This window comes from Dipodomys spectabilis, unplaced genomic scaffold (assembly GCF_019054845.1).
Source record: "Dipodomys spectabilis isolate Male_0828 unplaced genomic scaffold, ASM1905484v1 ptg000006l, whole genome shotgun sequence".
NCBI lineage: Eukaryota > Metazoa > Chordata > Mammalia > Rodentia > Heteromyidae > Dipodomys > Dipodomys spectabilis.
Genome location: NW_024870683.1, coordinates 12,996,108 through 13,016,373, shown reverse-complemented (window position 1 = coordinate 13,016,373; position 20,266 = coordinate 12,996,108). Strand labels below are relative to the sequence as shown.

The 20,266-nt window shown below is 39.5% G+C and overlaps 2 protein-coding genes across 8 annotated transcripts; one reads left to right on the top strand and one right to left on the bottom strand.

The window, feature by feature from the left end:
• Positions 1-316: 316 nt before the first annotated feature.
• Positions 317-11,126, bottom strand: Znf189 (zinc finger protein 189). 7 transcript variants are annotated; one of them, XM_042696227.1, is made up of 5 exons: positions 10,673-11,126; positions 10,407-10,507; positions 10,026-10,148; positions 9,825-9,909; positions 317-2,994 (listed from the first exon to the last, which is right to left on the bottom strand). In XM_042696227.1, exons 3-5 carry the CDS (start codon positions 10,026-10,028, stop codon positions 1,268-1,270), a joined length of 1,815 nt encoding a protein of 604 aa, XP_042552161.1. In that variant the 5' UTR covers positions 10,029-10,148; positions 10,407-10,507; positions 10,673-11,126; the 3' UTR covers positions 317-1,267. The 7 variants fall into 7 exon arrangements, with proteins under 7 accessions (XP_042552161.1, XP_042552185.1, XP_042552169.1 ...); XM_042696251.1 differs by having other exon boundaries at positions 9,825-9,906; XM_042696235.1 differs by having other exon boundaries at positions 10,026-10,094.
• Positions 11,127-11,198: 72 nt separating this feature from the next.
• Positions 11,199-14,920, top strand: Mrpl50 (mitochondrial ribosomal protein L50). The gene is made up of 2 exons (XM_042696262.1): positions 11,199-11,324; positions 13,978-14,920. Exons 1-2 carry the CDS (start codon positions 11,233-11,235, stop codon positions 14,363-14,365), a joined length of 480 nt encoding a protein of 159 aa, XP_042552196.1. The 5' UTR covers positions 11,199-11,232; the 3' UTR covers positions 14,366-14,920.
• The last annotated feature ends 5,346 nt before the right edge of the window (positions 14,921-20,266 follow it).

Sequence of the window (20,266 nt, the reverse complement as noted above, 5' to 3'; positions counted from 1 at the left end):
TACTTCTGGCTTTTTGGTGGCTAATTGGAGGTAAAAATCTCATACATTTTCTTACTGGGGTTGGCTTTGAACTGTAATCTTCAATCCTCAGATTTTAGCCTCTTTTGTAGCTAGAATTACAGAGAGCCACCAGTGCCCAGCTAAAGTTTATTTTGTACACACACACACACACACACACACACACACACACAAATCCTAGCGACAGGCTCAGCAAATAAGAGCAACTACTGTAAAATTTCTGATCTAATTTAAACATCCTAGCAAGGTATTTAATAGGACTGATTTTAATATTAAAGTAACAACTCTTAGGCACAACAAAAACTAAAACAGATTTTAATGATTAAAACACATGAATTAATAGGTTTATAACAACCATTGAGGGAAGCCCTAGAACCAGGATTTTAAAACAGCATGCAAAAATCTACCAAAAAATCTGAAGCATTACCAAAATATCTCAGCTTTCTAGTATAAGCTTCATGTCTTTGTATTTCCAATTCTTGGTATTCAAAATATGTACAATTTCACATGCTCCTGGTGTGAATGAATAAGGTTATTCATAGAGTATTACATTTTTCACAGATGGGAGGACAAAAAGAACAGTATATTTCCCCAGTTTTTTGGGGGGGGGGATTATGAGGGAAAGGCACTCCCAAAGATTCCTTGATAACGTCTTTGTAGGTTTCTTATCATATTATCTTAACACATGAAATAAACGATGCACTCAGTTCACTGATCTGGGAACAAGGTATGGGGATCGCCTTTCATTAACCCACATGCCAAACAACTGAAGAACCAAAAGCTTTGTATATTGATTTCAAAACATCTGTGCTTTGTTTGACAATATACATATGCCTATGCTTAATCGCTCGGATTAGCTATGAATAGCTAAACATTCTAGTGCAACTGAGGAATTGTCATATGAGATGGTACTTGAGAACCCTTTCAAATCATTATTCTTAGTTTTCCAACAGCTTACAAGATCCCCCACCCTGACTCAACTCTCTCCTTCAGGACACCCTCCCAAATGCTCTGTACCTAGGTTCAACTTCTCTGCTGAATGATCTGTTAAAGAAAGATGCTTAATCTTTCTCCATGATTATGAAAGCAAAGAGCAACTGGAAGTCATTTGCCCACAGACAGTTACTAAGAGGATCTTGCCTGAGGGCCAAGGAGAATTTGCTTTATTACTAAATCTGACCCACACTGAGCCATACTGAAACTGCACTTGGGTAGCTAGTCTCAAATTTAATCAAAACTATTTATTTCTCTACATTTGCTGCATCCATGCAGTATGTAATTTTTGATGCTGCATTAGAGAAATGCGGCAGGTAAAGGCTTCACCACAAGCATCACATTCATGGGTTTCTTGAGTTTTCATCTCTGCATGGATCTTCTGATGATTAACAAGGCTGCGCTGCTGACTGAAACTTTTGTCACACTTCTCACATTTATATGGTTTCTCCCCTGTATGTATTCTCTGATGTTGAATAAGACCCGAGTTCCGACTAAAGGCCTTCCCACATTCTTCACATTTATGGGGCTTATTACCTGTGTGAACACCCTGATGTCGAATAAGATTACAAAGCTGACTGAAGCTTTTGCCACACTGTCTGCACAGATAAGGTCTTTCGCCAGTGTGGATTCTCTGATGTTCAATAAGAAATGAGCTCCGACTGAAGCTTTTCCCACAAACAGTGCACAGGTAGGGTTTTTCACCAGTGTGGATTCTTTGATGTTGTACAAGATGAGCACTAACACTAAATGTTTTCCCACATTCATCACATTTGTAAGATTTTTCCTTAGGATAAACCTCCTGTTGTATAATAAGACTGCAATTTGGATCAAAACTTTCCTTAGTTTCACTGTATGGGTAAGTCTTTTCCCTAGTGTGAATTCTCTGATGCTGAATTAGACCTGAGCTTCTACTAAAGGCTTTTCCACATTCCTCACATTTATGAGGTTTGTCTCCTGTGTGAATTCGCTGATGACGAGTAAGGTTGCAAAGTTGACTGAAACTTTTCCCACATTCTTTGCACTGATAAGGTCGTTCACCAGTATGGATCCTCTGATGTTCAATAAGAAAGGAGCTCCGACTGAAGCTTTTTCCACATTCGATACAAAGAAAAGGCTTCTCACCAGTGTGAATTTTTTGGTGCTGAATAAGATATGTACTTAGTCTAAAGGCTTTCCCACATTCACCACACTTATGGGGTCTTTCCCCAGTATGAATTCTCTGATGCTCAACAAGCAATGAATTTCGACTAAAGCTTTTCTTACATTTGGTACAGTGATAAGGTTTTTCACCAGTGTGAGTTCTTTGATGCTCAATCAGGTGTGACTTCCAACTGAAGGCTTTCCCACAGTCACTACATTTGTGGGGTTTCTCACCTGTGTGAATTCTTTGATGTTTAACAAGGCTCCTTCTCTGGCTGAAGCTCTGTTTACACTGATTACACTGATAGGGTCTCTCTCCAGTGTGGATTCTCTGATGTCTAATAAGGGTTGAGCTCACACTAAAGGTTTTTCCACAGTAATTACACTCATAGGGCCTTTCCCCAGTGTGAATTCTCTGATGTTCAATAACAAATGAGCTTCGACTAAAACTTTTCCCGCATTCGTTGCACTGAAAAGGTTTCTCACCAGTATGGACCCTTTGATGTTGAATGAAATGGGCCTTGCGGACAAAACCCTTTCCACATTCTTCACATTTATGGCATTTCTCTTCTGAGTTTGGTCTCTTACGGATAATATTAGTGTTTTCTCTGAATATTTTCTGTTCCTGGGTCAAAGATTCCCGTGGTATTTCCCATAAGAAGATCCCTCTCTGTTTATCTAATCTACCTACAAGTTCAAAGGTTTCTTGGCCCATGGGATCTTGCTCAATTTCACTTTTTATTCTTGTAACTATTACACCTTGTGATTCCACATCTTCCTCAATTTCTTCAATTTCTTGTTTCACAATTGGCTCCTCATCCTTATCTCTGTTCAAAACATCTAGAATATTTGTAAATAAAATATGTAAGCAACAGCCAAGTTCTTTAAAGGAAATAACAAACTTTAAATAAGGTAACTAAGATAAATTATTTGACTGAATCATGATGCAGTCTGCTACTTACAGTATTATGGGAATTAAATTAGTTCATATATGGGAAAGTTTTGCTATGCAGTTCATGCTGGCTGGCCTCAAGCTCCTAGACTCATCAAATTCTCTTGCAGATGAGAAGCTGGGACTATAGGCATGTGCCACTGTATCTGGCTTAATATTAGTATTTGATATTTTTAGTTATCTGACTAAAAGAATAAGAAATTTTTTGAGAAGTGTATGAAGAGGGTTTAGGGGCCCAAAATAAGAGTAGGAGTAAGAAGAGTTGAGCAGAAGGGCTGTGAAATCCATAGGAATGATTATTATGGGTGAACAACAACAACAATAAAAGCAAAACACATAGTGGTGGGATTATCAAGGAAAAAAGGTAATGGAGGAAAAAAAAATTAGGTTCAGAAAAATTTAGGATGAGAAAGCATTTCTGGGATGTGTGCAGACCAAATAATTGACAGAAAGGAACAGATTAGGGCTGGAAATGTGGCTTAGAGGTAGAGTGCTTGCCTAGCATACATGAAGGCCTGGATCTGATTCCTCAGTACCACATAAACAGAAAAAGCCAGAAGTAGAGCTTTGTCTCAAGTGGTAAAGTGCTAGCCTTGAGCAGAAGAAGCTCAGGAACAGTGCCCAAGCCCTGAGTTCAAGCCCCAGGACTGGCTAAATAAATAAAAAAGCAACAGATTATAGGATCTTGGAATGATAAAAGACAAAGAACCAAGGGAAAAGAAACTAAAATTTATTCACTAACCATTAAAAGCATACAGACACTATGTAATGAGCTAACATTCAAAGGTAAGACATAAAGTCTCCTATGAACTACAATGAGTGCTTAATAAACATTTATATGATAGAAATTAAAAATTAGCTCCTAAAGATAAAATAGCTCAAAAAATATATAAAGGGTTGAAGTAACATGGTATCTTATGAGCTGATAACTGACAGGAAAGAATTACTAAGCAACTGCTTAGAACCTTGATTTATTCTTCGCCTATTCAATGTTCCTTCCCAAATTACTTTTCGTGGACTGTTCCTTTCAGATAATAAACAAAGGATAAAAGAATTTCCTTAACTTTTTGCCCTATCTATAAAATTATCTTCAATAGTACATGCAGATAGATTTCACTCATATCCAACGATAACACATCTACCTCTTCCACATCCAATTCACTTTTGAGCAGTTGTTCAATTACGTTTCTGCTCTTCTCAACCCACGCTTTCCAATTATATGTTCCTATCACCATATAAAATATATCTCATTTAATTTGAACCTGAAATGCTTTACTTGATGAAAGCCAAACTCTGAAAAGAAGATTTTAACACGATAGCTTCATTTCCTGCTTATCGTGTTCAATATTTTCTTATTCAATTTATTTTGCATACTATTACAAAATCTGTTTCTAGCACACAGGGAAACATCTCATCAAATCAACAAATAAAATGGGAATTTTTCAGTCCTTAGCACTTTCAGCAGCATCTGACACTGTTGGGTTATCCTCATTTTTTTGTTTTCTATTATGGTGTTTTAATTTGCTCTCTACTTCTCTGACTTCCTGTAATTATTTTCCTCATTTATTTCTGCTCCTTTGACAACTAGGTTACATAACTGTTACCCAGGTTTATGTCCATATACATCCTTTACATCCTGGTGCCAGCTACACTGCACTTAGTGTTTGTTATATTTTTGTCTTTTTTTGGATTGTAAGTTCCTGGTGAGAAGGGAAAAGTCTTTATAATGTTTATATAGTAGATATTGCTTTTTTCGTGAGGTTCTTTACTCAGCACTAAGACAAATTTGTTGCTACTTGAATGGCTACATGAATGGCTACCTCAACTTTCTGAGCCAAATGAAAATAAAATAGCAACAACATGATAAAAATCTGGTTCTTACCAACAAGAAAAAAGTAAATATTATAGAAAAATAAAATATGCTAATGTAGCAGTAACAAAAACTATAAAAATAGGAGTAAACATCACAAGGAATGTACAGACCTAATCAGAAACGGTGGTGCACAAATCCTATATATCCAGCCACTTCAGAGGCTTCTTATAATATTACTATTATAAGGATAATTCTTACCGAACTATTCCGTGAAACTAATATTCCTATAAAAATCATATGAACCAAGTAAAAAACAAACAGGAATCTAAATTTCAACCAGAAAATTCAAGCAACTTGTTAAACACATTTTGAAAACAAATACTAAAGAATGATACCAGATATAAAATATTACCCAAGTAAATAAACAATGAAAAACTACAAAAATAAATAGGTAAACAGAACAGGAGGAAGAAGAAAATGAGTGTAGGCTTTCAAACAGAGCAGCACTGAAATTACCTATTTATTAGATCTGGACTTAATTATGATGCCGTGCTTGTTTCTGTGATCATACCTAATTTATCTATAGTAGGCAGTTGGCTAAAACTGAGTCTCTTCAGAGAGAACTAAAATACCTACTTAATTTGAATGTGGCCGGGATTGTCATCTAGCCACAATATAAAAGCTAAAATGAGAGAAACATATGGTCATAAAAAGGAAAGAATACTCTGCTAAGGGGAAAATCAGAGCAGAGTGCTGTGAGTAAAACATTTCTCTTCTGAAAATTCATGTAGATCCCTGAGCCCCAATGTGTTGGTATCTGGAGATGAGACCTTTGGTAGGTAATTAGGTAGATAAGATCATGGGGGTAGGGTCCATATGATTTGACTCTTAAGTTCTTGGAAGCAAAATAAAGACAAGCATATTCTCCCTGCTCTACTTCTGCTATGTGAGGACAAAGAAAGGAGGTAGCTATCTTCAAGTCATGAAGAGGGCTCTCACCAGGAATCAAGTCTGACAATATCTTGATATTGGACTTCCCAACCTCCAGAACTATGAGATAAAAAATGTCTGGTACTTAAGCCACCCAGTCTATAGCAGTTTGTCAGAGGTGTCTAACATAGAATATTCTGACTTCTTGAGACTGATTCAGTTTCTGCTTTTAGCCTTTTTTTGCTGTTTAACTATACTCATGATCATATGTTACAAAAGACATCCTTATGTTCCTATAATAATTTCATAGTTGGATTAAGTTAGGTTGAGTTTCTTTTAATAATCTTTAAACAGTTCTAGCAATATGGGAGCTTGGGAGAGAGAGAGTAGGAAAGAAAATGGGAGATATACTGTAGGGCAGAACAAGATTGGGTTAATATGATGGCAAGCTGTATTGATGGCAAGTTGAAATAAAGAAGACAGCTAGCTGGGTGCTGGTGGTTTACACCTGTAATCCTAGCTACTGGAGAGGCTGAGATCTGAGGATTACCGTTCAAAGCCAGCCCAGGCAAGAAAGTTGCTGAGACTTTCCTTATTTCTAATAAACTACTCAGAAAAAGTCCCATGTGGCTCAAGTGGTAGAGTGTTAGCCTTGAGAGAAAAAGCTCATGCCGTGAGTTCAAGCTCCACGACCAACCAAAAAAAGAAAGAAAGAAAGAAAGAGAAAAAAGAAGAGAGCCTAAAAGCACAAGATCATGGATGAGTTCACTGCCATACCTTTTGTCCTTATGGTATTCACACATACTCCAGCAGGCAGAGCTGACACTGGTCTGGTTCTATCAAGCAGGATACTATAAATATGGATAAGCTAGCAGTAACTCATAGAAACCACTGGCATATTACTTTCTTTTTTTAAAATCATCATCTGATATGGCTGATAACAGAAGAGACAAAAAATCCAGGCCAAAGCTATATTTATATTTAGTCCCAGTATAAGAAATTAAAATGTCCTTTTTAGTCAGTTGTGGGGCTTGAACTCTGGGCCTGAACACTGTTCTTGAGCTCTGTTTTGCTCAAGGCTTGTACTTTACCACTTGAGCCACAGTGCCTCTTCCAGTTTTCTGGTGGTTAATTGGAGTCTCACAGACATTCCTGCCTGGAAAAGTCTCACAGACTAGAATCCTCAGATTTCAGCCTCCTCAGTAGCTAGGGATACAGGCATGAGCCATTGGTGCCTGACTAAAATTTTTGGCTTTTAAAGCTATAAGAAACCAAAATTACAACCAATGAATACATACTTTAGTACCAGAATATGTGAAAAGAAAGGGAGACTGGTAGCCAAAGCTTAGTTTAAGAAAATAACCCAGGTAGGAGATATGGAACCCTAAATTAACTGTACTTACTCAGTCACACAAATATTTAACAAACATACAAAGGAGGTAGATAGCTACCTCCTTTCTTTGTCCTCACATAGCAGAAGTAGAGCAGGGAGAGTATGCTTGTCTTTATTTTGCTTCTAAGAACTTAAGAGTCCCATCATATGCACCCTACCCTCATGATTTATCTTATCTGTGATAAATGCAAGAAAATTAAATGAAGCTGATAGGAGTTACTGTGGCTAGAGAAATAACATAAACAGGGATTACAGAAGAGGATGATAAACACTATTAGTACAGATAAAGTAGTTCAGAGAATGGAGTATTTAACTTCATTTAATTTTAAGAACTTACTGGATTACTTGCGATTTGCCTGTTAGAATTACTTACATGGCCTTCAAAAAAAGATAACTAAGAATCTGAAATTCAACACAGGAGATAACAAGAATAATCAATATTTATATTGTGCTTAGGGCCCTAAGTGCTATACATATGTATTAATTTAATTAATACTGACAATAACCCTAAGAGACTTTACATTAAAAAGAAGAAAAGCCACTGAGGCACAGAGGAATGAACTAATTCATTCTTAGTCATAAGGCTATTAAGGGGTGAAGCAGGATTTGAATGTAGGTAGTTAAGTTCCACTCTATATTGAAGACATATCATCACCTGTCTTTATATCTGACATGAACTGAGTGGAGGTAGGATCCCCCAAGCAAAGTATACGGATTGTGAGGAAGTCTGACAGTGCAAACAAATGGTGAGAAGCAATAAAGAGGCTGAAATAAGCCACATGTGCTGGTATATGCCAATACTCTCAGCACTCAGGAGGCTGACAAGATCATGAGTTCGAGGCTACCCTGAGATACATAGCAAGACCCTGTCTCAAGAAAAACCAAACCAGCTAAATAAGAGTTTCAGATATTCATAAAGAGGTGGAATAAATTAATGAGGTCTTCTGCATTTAACAATGAAGTTAATATTAACCACTATTTAGCAACTTAAGGGGACTGAAGACAAAATAAAATAACACAGAAATAAAATAAAATAAAAATAGTATGGAACACAGAAAAATTTGGCTGTGAAGAAAATAAATAGCAAGTGCACCAAGAGGTATACCTTAGCTCAAGGACAAATATTTTTCTTTTCTCCCACTTCCCCAGATGTAAAGGCCATGACCATACCTATAATCAGAGTAAAGGCAATATGGGATAAAGAATAAAGACTAGAAGCTATTAGAGAAAAAAAGATGATTGATACAATAAGCTCTGAAGAAGAAAAAAGATGAGAGCCGCTTCAAGGGTGTGGATAAGGGTAAGAAGTTGAGAGTTCATGCTTAGTGAACTATATTTTCTTTGTGAAACAGAAGTGAGGTTCATAGAGTTAAGGAAAATACTAAATTTTAAGCAGCCACTAAAAGATCAGATAAAAATATCAAGAAAAAAAAATGCTGAAATAAAAACCTAGCAGGACTTTTTTTTTTTAAGCCATGTATGTTTACAGTACTGACCCTTCTGGTTAGTGAATTTTTCCTGCTACTCAAGTAGAAGAGGTGAAAAGGCAGACTTTAAAGGACAGGATCTGAACATCAGCTCAAGATGGAAAGACAGTATGCTGGTAATTTACATAGGAGGACAAAACCAGACACATCTAGGGTAAGAAGCACATAAAGAAGGAGTAGGTTTAGTGTAAGGGTGTAAGAGAAATAGAATGTTAGATGGTAGTAAGCAAAACGGGGGCAGAAAATATGTCTATTTTGGTCAATAAATAAGTGGAAAAAAAATAATTAAGTGGTCAGAAAATGGTATAGCGAGGCTTCAGATTTGCCTGTTACCAAAAAAAAAAAAAAAAAAGAAGGCCTTATTAACTCTGAGTAGCTTAATCCATGAGGAAAGCAGGCTCCTTTACATTCACAGAATCCAGATCCAATGAAGCTCCAGAATTGACTGGGGTGAAGAAAAGATTGTGAAATGTGATAAGGTAGCATGTAAAGGACCAAAGTCAAACTTGATAGAAGACGGTAAAAAGGAATTCAGTGGGTTGAGCAAAATTGCTGGGGCTTCAAAGGAGAGGTTTTGTTTGGGAAGTTGGTAAACTGATGCTTTGGGATCAGCACAGATGAATTGGAAGAACAATAACTTCTCCCTTCCAGTTTTGAGACAAAGGATGGGGAAGGAGGAGGATGTGGGAGAATAAGCAGCCCCTCCTTGAAGGACTGCCAGAGAAGTGATGTCCTTGGAAACCTGCCAAGTTTCAGTTAAGGGCAGGAAGGGTAAGGAACACTGTGTGAAGAAGAACAGGGGCTCCAGAAGGCAGAGTAAAAAGGGGTGGGAGGAAAACAGTGGGAGGATGTGCCAGAGGGAGAGTACAGAGCAACATGGGAATGAGATTATGAAGACAGGAAGCCAGAAAAGCTTATATCTTGGTCACTGCAAAGAAGCTAGAAACAAGAGTCATGGAAACAATTCATGGGTGAAGGATTTGAATCAGAACTTTGAAATAAAGCAGATTTGATACTAACCCTGGTCTAAGCATTCTGGGTCTGAGTTCTGGTAGTTTCTCAGATATTTTACTTAGGGAAATAGTACATTCTTACCCAGTGAGACCAGGTTTCCATAATTCTCCACCATGACATCTTTATACAGGCTTCTCTGAGCTGGGTCCAGGTACTCCCACTCCTCCTGGGTAAAAAACACAGCCACATCCTCAAATGTCAGCAACCCCTGAAACTGTACGATTTCTGCAGTCAGTTCCTATTGTCTCAAGGGCACGTTCAGTGGTAGAAGTAATCACTTACCATGGCCCAGTAGGCTAGAAGAAATGTGGTAACTAAGAGTGCCAAAAGATGCCCGATTCTGGAAACTGACTGTAAGAGATGGGCATCTCAGACTAGAGGTTAACTGGGTTCGATCCTTGTCCTCTGAAGTAAAAAGCGTAAGGATAAAGTTTTGAGGGTATAATACTTACACCCTAACATGTACACTTTAGTAAACTGCTCCCAAGGCCTCTAAGTTTCCCTTAGCTCACTACTCTGTTAGACTATTCTCATTGCAGTATGAGCCGGTTCAATTCAAATCCATCAGTTTCTCTAAGCACCTACCTTGGGGTTCAGGCATCACCAACAGGCACATGAAGACAATAGGAGGTCCGGGGGGGGGGGGGGGGAATCAAGCCTCACCTGGAGAAGCTCACAAATGAGAGCTAGCTTGGAGCGTTGCTAATTTTCCCCAGCCGATTTATCGAGTCGCTCTGGAATGTACTGGAGCGCTGGTGGGCGATCTGCAAATAGACCGTACCCCAGAGCACCCGAGGAGGGGAGGCGGGGTCCCGGCAGGGCACTAGCGACCAGGAGGCGTGGAGCAGCAAAACTGGGGGGTGAGGGGGGGCGGCAGGGGCTGGCCTACCCGCCCCAGGCTAAGTGATAACGGGGATCCCTAGGCTTACCTTTGGCTCCACCGGGGGGCTCGGGGAGGCCATCTCCCGGCCAGAGTACAGGGGCGCCCGCACGGAAGAGAGACTCTGGTGGGGGCCAGCGGCTGCAGGAAATGAGGCCCAACCAGGACGAGGTTCCTCGATGGGGGCCAGCCAGGTCCTACCTCGGTCCCCGGAGCGGTCACGTTCCCTGCAGCATATCCAACCCGCTTCCCCGCCGCCCTGAACGCCCTCCCCTAGCGGGGTTGTGCCGTCTTTCCGGCCTCCCTAGAGCCTCCTCCCAGTTGCCAGTTCCACCTCCTCCTCACAGCCCGGCAACGCGGTGACCGACCATCCGCCCCCGGACCAGAAGGCGTCACCCAGAACCTTCCCCGGACGCCCTCCAACTACAACTCCCATCATGCCCTGAGGGTGAGCCGTGGCCAAGCCTTCGCAATGGCTGCCGAGACTACACTTCCCAGCGTGCAAAGGGTGAGGACGACTACCGCGGCTACTAAGCTTGCACCCGATTGGCTGAGAAGGAGAGCGTGAGCGAGATTGAGGGGAGGTCAAGGTTTAGGCTCTCCGTGAAGATGGCGGCGCTCCGTGTGTCCGGCGTTGCTGCAAGTGGCTTGACGCGGGCCTGCTTGGGGGCAACACGCAGAGAACTTTGGTCTCTCACCAGGTAGAGTTTGAGGATTTTTTTTTGGCCTGTAGCTTACATTCACTAAAAGTAAAGAGAGGCCCGGAGAAAAGTGAAGGACGGGCTGTGAGGCCGCGTGGTGCCGTGTCAGGTTGGGACGCGGGTCCCGGGCTGGTGGAGGAGCGGCGCCAGGTGCAGTGGATCGGGGTTCCCAGAGCGGAAGCTTCAGGGTCTCCCTGTCCGAAAGGGGGCTCCCTGTGCCTTCGATCGCATTGGGTGGTGTATGGCCGTGCGCGCACGCCAGCCGCCCCAGGCCCGTGGTGGGGCCGGGCCGCTTCACCGACGGGCGCGTGGAACCGCCGCCGGGCCCAGCTCCCTGCGAGCAGGCCCCGCCTCTGCTCCCAGCCCGGCTGCCCAGGGCAGCGCCGCCGCCGGGGACGTGTGTGCTCCTTCGTTGAAACACTCGCCTCCTCTGCAAGGGCGTTTTTCTTTTTCTTTTGAAACCTTTATTACTAAATAGTTGTGCAGACAGCTCCGTAAGTCGTGTTAGGAGTAGGGTGCATGTTGATCTTTGTCACCCCTCCCATTCATTGTTCTTCGTCTCCCCCCCCCCCCCATCCTTACCCTCAAGTTACATAGTTCACTTTTTACATATTGTACGTTGAATTTGCTCACTCTTCCCACCTCCCATTCGTGTGGGAGGCTATTTTTCCTAAGCGTCAGGATAGAGTCAGAGAATCACAGCCCTTTCTTTTCTGACTGAGGAAACGGAGGCCCACCACAGGAACGTATTTTCCCAACATTAGAAAAGACAGAGTTGGTTCTAGAACCAGGTTTCCTAGTTTTCTATCTCCTATTTTTCCCCACTGCATTGCGTCCTGTCAGTAGACCTAGCTAATTTTTAAGGATATCAAAACATAGGATGGAAAGTCTCTTAAGTTGCAAGTTAGTCTTAACAGGAGGGTTTTTGTCATCAACTCATTATTAGCCCCCTCTCTACCTTCTTTGGTCAATGTTTGTTACTTACTGCCTGTCAAGTCTACAAGTTTGTGTTTATTATTATTTGTCAAGCAGTTTAGATGAAGAATAGAGTGGCTAATTAGACCAAATTAGTAGAGGGAGGAAAATGACCAAATATAGAATATTATTTTTAAGTAGTAAATTATGAAAACTAGAGCATTTAAAAGATAACTAAGCTAGGTGTAATGGTCCACACATATACATGTAATCTCAGCACTCTGGAGACCAAGGCAAAAAGGCAAGAGTCTCTGTCTCAAAAATGTGTGTGTGTGTGTTTGCTTGTTTGAGTCCCTTATATTACCTTATGTTTCTGAGGTGTCTACTATAATATTTCCTCTTACAATTTTGATTTTATTTAAGTTAAAAAGGGTTTTCAACTGTTATGTTTTCAAACGACTCAGTTTTATTGGCTTTGCTTTTTTTCTATTTTTATTCTATGTTGGATTTATATCACTTACAATTTTGTCAATATTGCAGTTTGAACACAGGTCCTTGTTCTTGCTAGACAGGTGTTCTGCCATCTGAGCCATGCCTTTTGCTTTTAACTTTTTTTTGGCAGCCCTGGGGCTTGAACTCAGGGCTTGGGCACTGATCTTACTTTTACTCTGTCACATGAGCCACACTGCCACTTCCGGTCTTTTCTGTTTATGTGGTACTGAGGAATTGAACCCAGGGTTTCATGCATGCTAGGCAAGCACTCTACCATTAAGCCACATTCAAAGCTCATTGCTTTTAACTGTTTTTCAGGTAGGGTTTCCTACTTTTTCCCTTGGGCCAGCTTTGTACTGATTTTTTTTTTTTAATGCTTCCCATGTAACAAATCATTTAAGTAGGAAAGGAGGAATTGGTGGTGTTCTTGACCAGACACCATTTCATTTCTTGTGCCTCATATCTCTGTAGGGATGATAAATTCCTGTGAGATACCATTGAGGTTAATTAAATATTAGAGAACTAGGGATCTTAAACAAAATGACTTACATTGATTCTTAGGTTTTTTTGTTTTTGTTTTTGTTTTTTTGGGTCCGGTCGTGGGGCCTGAACTCTGGGCCTGGGCGCTGTCCCTCAGCTCTTCAGCTCAAGGCTAGTGCTCTACCACTTGAGCCACAGCGCCACTTCCAGCTTTTTTCTTGTTGCTTATGTGGTGCTGAGGAATCGAACCCAGGGCCTCATGCATGCGAAGCAAGCACTCTACCACTGAGCCACCTAAGTTCTGGAGCTTGAGCTCTGGGCCTGGCACTGTCCCTGAGCTTCCTTTGCTCAAGGCTAGCACTCTATCAACTTGAGCCACAGTACTACTTCCAGCTTTTTCTGAGTAGCTTATTGGAAATAAAAGCCTCATGGACTTTCCTGCCCAGGCTGGCTTCAAACTGTGGATCCTCAGATCTCATCCACCTGAGTAGCTAGATTTACAACTGTGAGCCACCCACACCCGGCTTGGATTCTTAGAGTACATAAAGTATACACTAAGCTCTTGTTTCTGTTTGCATTAATTCATTCAACCAGAAGCATTCCTAGGAAAAGAATCTCTTAGGCTTTTCCATTTTCCACAGTGCTCAGAAACTAGTCAATGTACAAATTATTTACTGATTTTGATTGATGGGCAAAATTCAGTCAGATGTTAATGTCATTAATAAAGTGAACCAGAGATTGATATACTTGCTTTTGGACATTCCAGAAAAAAAAAAGAACCAGTGGTGGCTGCACCAGTAGAAGAGATGAGGAAAGAACCTGTTCTGGTGTGTCCACCTTTACGAAGCCGAGCATACACACCACCTGAAGATCTCCAAAGTCGTCTGGAATCACGTCTTAAAGAAGTTTTGGGTTCATCTCTTCCTAGTGATTGGCAAGACATCTCCGTGGAAGATGGACATATGAAGTTCAGTCTCCTGGCACACTTGGCCCATGACTTGGGCCATGCAGTACCTAACTCCAAGCTTCACCAAATGTGTAGAGTTAGAGATATTCTTGATTTCTATAAGGTCCCTGTTAAAGATATCTCTAAGTTTGATGAACTTACTGTCAGTAATTTGCCTCCTAATTTGAAAATCACCTGGGGTTATTGAGCAATTCAGAAAACGGACACACTGAACATAATTTTGTTCTGAGCAAGTTGAATGCTTATTGGACCTTTTGATACTTCATGTTTTATAAAACAACTTTCTGTAGAAGATTAATATCTCTGTCTTGTTCTCTCTTTTCTCATCATGAATCAACAAATAGCAGGCTTTTTTCCTGTTTTTCTCATTTGCTGAAGCTGTTTTTTAAATAGAGTTTAGTCATTAATAATTTATGGAAATTTTTCTTCAGAGGACATTGTAACTTGGGTTTAGGATAGTAGGCTATTACAAATTCAGATGTTGTCTTTACCCTTTCTAGGTATAAACTAATAGTTCGTGAAAATGCCCTCATTAGGGCTCTAAGATCTAAGATGAAAATAGTATACATTACAATCATATACAAATGGGGGTATTTGTATTAGATTAAATAATTAAAATAAACATAAAGGTGTGCTGTATATTTTAGAAGGTTGTTTTGTCACTGTTGACTGTTTGAATAGACTAAAAAATGCAGTACATTCATGGTTAATTGCTTAGAATTAAAGTAAATTTCTTAAAATATATTGTATCTTTAGTTTTTAAAGTGAAATTTGCTGGGAGGTTTTTGCCTTGTGATTTTCTGAGAGTATTATAATTTTTTAAAAGTAAGAATATGTGGCAACTATTAGATGCCCACTTTTAAAAAGTAAGAGATACACCAGGTTCTTTATTTAATTGCATATTCTCACTATGCTTATTTCAAACTTTTTTTTTCTGGAAGTTTCAAGAAAAAATGGCCTTAGATTACTTATAATTACTAGATAGGGTGGCGGATCTATCTACTTTGATGTATTTAGTTTGTGAAAATTACTTGAATAGATTACCAGATGATGAAGAATGACAAAATTGGTGCTCACATCAGAAATGGTTTTTCCTCACAGTTTAGATATAACTAGAAAGTAATGAGACAGGAAGATGTTTGTTACATAGTTTATCTTGACTACTTATAATTCTCAAAGAATTTTGAGAATTGCATTTCTTCTTTGTGCCTGGGTAACTTCTTTGGAAAGGGAAATGAAAATTCCAACATTCTCGGGAAAATTAGTTAGCAGTCCATTCATGCCTTATAAAATGTCACTGGGCAAGAGCTTCATTCAAAAACATCAGAAATCTTTGTGTGACCCTAGAGCTTAGATGTTACAGCAGATATAATTATATCTCTTCTATTTTTGAAGCAGGATTCAGCATGGAACATTTGAATATTATGTACAAGATTAGATTGTCTTGTTTCCCATTCAAAGGCAAAATCGAAATAAGAAGTGAAGTGATTGGTGTAGAAACTAGTTATAACTGGAGACATGAGGGCAAAAATTACGGTTAGGAGATTGCAAAAGTCAGACCTCACAGCACATGATATCCCAGCATTTGGGAGTTTGAAGCTGGAGGATTTCAAGTTCCAGTACAATCTGGGAGAATCTTTAGAAAACAAAGCAACAGGCTGGGAAGGTGGCTCAGTGGTAGAGTGCTTGCCTTGCATGCATGAGACACTGGGTTCCTTCCATTCCTCAGCATCACATAAGCAGAAAAAGCCAGAAGTGGCACAGTGGCTCAAGTGGTAGAGCACTAGCCTTGAGCTGAAGAGCTGAGGGACAGTGCCCAGGCCCAGAGTTCAGGCCCCATGACTACAAAAAAACCCAAAAAACAACAAAATTCACCTTATGGCTAGTAGAGAAAGTACTCCTTTGTAGTCTAGAACAATGTTCTCCAAAATTTAACATGTATGTAAGTCATTTGAGGATACTGATTTAGTACGTCTGGAATAGCTTACGTATGCCTGAAAAGCTTATATATTTGAAATGCTGCTATTGTTTTGAGTAACGTGGCCCTAGATGTTCGTATTGAAATGAGAGAAAGTACTCTTTTCTGAACCAACAGTTAAACTGTACATCCATCCATAACTAGAGGACATCCTTGGCTTATAGGTTAGTACAATGGTTATTTCATTAATGACTTTTAGTTTTCCTGTAAAGGATAAAACTAGGTTTGCTAATTTGTTTACTGAAGTGACCACACTTATTAGGTTTATATATTTTAATTTTTAATATGATGGTTACTATGTGAAAGAGGTGTCAATTACCACTTTTATTTAATTGCATTTTAAAATTCAAATTTGGTCTACAAAAACCAAAGTTGGTCAAAAATCATGGTCAATAGAAATGGTTTTAATAGATTATATGTTTCGAGTAGTATAGAGAGACTTTTGACATCATTTTTATGATTAAACATAACACATTCTTTTTACAAAACCAATTGTAAGCATTGTGCCTACCTACCTTTGGTTCTCAGTTCCACCCAGACCTGAGCTCCTCCCAGCCCTGGAGTTCCCAGCCTACAGCTGACCTCTCCCTCCTCCCTCCCTCCCAGCTCCTACCTACCTTACTTCCTGTCCCCAGACCCTCCTGCTACCTGGATAGGGACAGGTGGCATGTGCTCCCTCTTGGGGGAAATGTGGCTCCTCTAATAAACCTTGTAATAATCTTTCTCTGGTGCCTGCCTGCCTCCGCATGGTCCCCTGGGATGGATGTAAAGGATCCCTTCACCGATAAATGCAAAAAAGCATTAAGAAAAAGACTCATTGCCATCTCATTCATTAGATTCTACTTAACATTCTTGTGTATTTTCAAATGGAAAAACTTTTTTCTATCTTACAACTACTGTAGCATCATGTCCCCTAACTCCCTTCACATTATGAGCACTAAGAGAAAAAATGTTTTGACTAATAGCATATTGTTCAATAATTGGACATTATGCAGCTTTCCAACCAATAGTTTACTATTGGATATTTAAATTACCCGTAGTTATTTGCTTTTATGTTGTTTTTATCTGCTTTTCAAATTCTTTAATGCCTTAAAACTCCTTTCTATTCAGAAGTTATGTAAATTTATGACCCTAAAGATAGAATCTGTAATTTGATCCTACATCTTTGACTCTCAATTCATTAGGAAGTCCTCTATGAATCCTAAAACACAAAATGATAGAAACCTCAAAAATCCATGAACTCAGTCTTACCAGCAACTATGTTTTTTCTTTTTTGCGGAAGGTAGGGGGTGGGGAGTGGGGGCGGGGGTGGGGGGGGGAGATGTCAGGAGACAGTCCTGGGGCTTGAACTCCAAAGCCTGGGTGCTGTCCCTAAGCTTTGTTACATAAGTTTAGTGCTCTACTACTTGAGCCACAGCTCCACTTGACAACATTTTACTGGTTAATTGGAGATAAGAATGTCATGGACTTTCCTGCCCAGGCTGGCTTTGAATCATGATTCTCCAATATCAACCTCCTAAATAGCTAGGGTATAGGTATGAGCCACTTGAAACTACTGTTTTATCCTATCATGTTTTCATTAGGTTACTTCACAATACAAAAGAATGCTTTTATTTGACTTTTCTGAATTTAAAAGGAGCCTGTGAGATTAGCTTCTGATATGACAGAATTCAAATGTGTAATTGTAGATGTACAGTGTACCTTTTCATCATGAAATATCAATCTATGCCTAATATGTAGAACAGTAATTATATAGTGTTCATATTAAAAATTATATAGTGTTCATATTAAAAATTTTCCAGTCTTGGTAATGACCTTAATAGCAATTTGTTGCAATTTGTATCTCAAATGTTCCCAAAGGCTATGTGTTAAAGGCTTGGTCAACAACATTTGGCACTATTGGGAAGTGGTGTGATATTTGAGTCTAATGGAAGGAAGTTAAGTGTTTGGAGACTTGTCCATCAAACACTGGGACTCCGGTCTCTTGCTTTTTGGCTGCCATGGAATGAGCAACTTTGTTCTACTGTGTGCTCCTTGCCGTGATGTTCTGCCTTGCTACAGAACCCAAAACACAACGCAACTCACCATGGGCTGAAACCTGAAACCATACCAAAATAAATCTCAGGGATTAAAAAAGGTGATGTGCAGAGTCAGGTACATGAGTACATTTCCTTTTGAAAGTGTCACCCCATCCCTCATTCCTTTCCCAGTTTTTCCTCTCCCAATTTTCCTCCCCTCACCCCCTGAAGTTGTATAGTTCATTTCCAACATAGTGTCTAGTAGGTTTCACTGCTGAATTGGTTCACCCTTTGTTCTACCATTTCTATGTGCTTCCCTTCCCCTTCCTAAATCAGATAAACTTATATAAAAGACAAAGGGTACACAAATAAAAAACAGCGACAGAAGGCAATAAACCAGAGGAAAAAAACAGAGAAGAAAAGAAAGAAGTGCAAATAGTATAACAAAAAAAAAAAACCCTCATATTTCTTGGAGTTCACTTTGATAGGCATCATTTTATATGATCTTACACACAGCTATTGAGCCTTGTGATCCTCTCCTAAGAATATCCTCCTTCTGAGGGGCATCTGGGTTGGTTCCGTACTTTAGCTATGGTAAATAATGATGCAATAAACATAGTTGTGCTGATAGCTTTAGTATGGCCTGTTTGTAATCCTTTGGGTAAATCCCCAAAAGTGGGATTGCTGGGTCATAGGGAAGCTCTATGTGGAGTCTTTTGAAGAACCTCCATACTACTTTCCAGAGTGGTTGGACAAGTTTACACTCCCACCAACCAATGCTGTAGGGTTCTCTTTTTACCCACATCCCCTCCAGCATCTGTTGTTATTAGAGTTCTTGATTTTAGCCATTCTAACTGGGGTGAGGTGGAATCTCAATGTTGTTTTGATTTGCATTTCTTTTATGGCTAGAGAAGTTGAGCATGGATCAAGAAAATTTGATATATATATATCTATATGTGTACACACATATAGATATAGATATAATGGAATTCTATGCCTCCATCAGAAAGAATGACATCCCCCTATTTGTTAGGAAATGAAAAAAATTGGAAAAAAATTATACTAAGTGAAGTAAAGCCAGGCCCAAAGAAACATAGGTCCCATGGTTTCCCTTATTTGCAATAACTAGTTTACATCTAGGATAATCTTACCAGAGAAGCAGAAAAGGTCACAAGCGATGTACATATGACTATATAAGATGATGCTAAGCAAAATGAACCCCAAGATATGGACACGAGGTTTTTTTTCTTTGTTGCTGTTGTGTTTAATGTACTATGTGATTGTTTTTGTTTCTTTTGTATGTTCTTCCCCACTATGGTGTAACCCCTGTTTTCACTGTATTTAATTATGGTGCCATGCATCTTGAATGTACATTTTTCTAATTTGGGGAGGAGGAGGGAAATAACAAAATGCTGAAACAAGGATACAGGTTGGCTCATTCCAACAATGATTCACACAAGACACTATGTTGAAAATGAACTTTACAACTTCGGTGAGGGGAGTTGGGGGGTGGGGATGGAAGGGATAGTAGGGGAAAGAACAAAAGAGGGGTTAACAATGCTCGATAGGAAATGTACTCACTACCTTACTTCAACCCCTCTGTACAGTATCTTCACAATAAAAATATTAAAAAAAAGAATATCCTCCTTTGTTTGCACTGTGTGAATGTTTAGATTGCTATTAATTAATTATGTCCAGGTGTAATTATTTGTCTTTTACTATCCATTGGGTTTACTTGTAGATTTAGAGGCACATTCTACTTATTACAATTGAGGGAAACCATGCAGCCTGTTTCTTTAGGTCTGCTGTACTCTGCTTAGTATAATTTTTTCCAAGTCTTTCCATTTCCTTACAAATCGGGCCATGTCATTTTTTCAGATGGAAGCATAGAATACCATTGTGTATATATACCATATGTTAAGACATCTCCAATCTAGGAATCCGTTGCGGTTCATTTAGTTATTTATTAGATATTAGATAGCTTCACTATTCTATTTTCTTTCATCTGAAACCGTTTTTCAATATTACTTTTTCAATTAATTTATTCAATAACCTCAATTGTGATAATCGTTTACATAAATGTGGTCAGAAT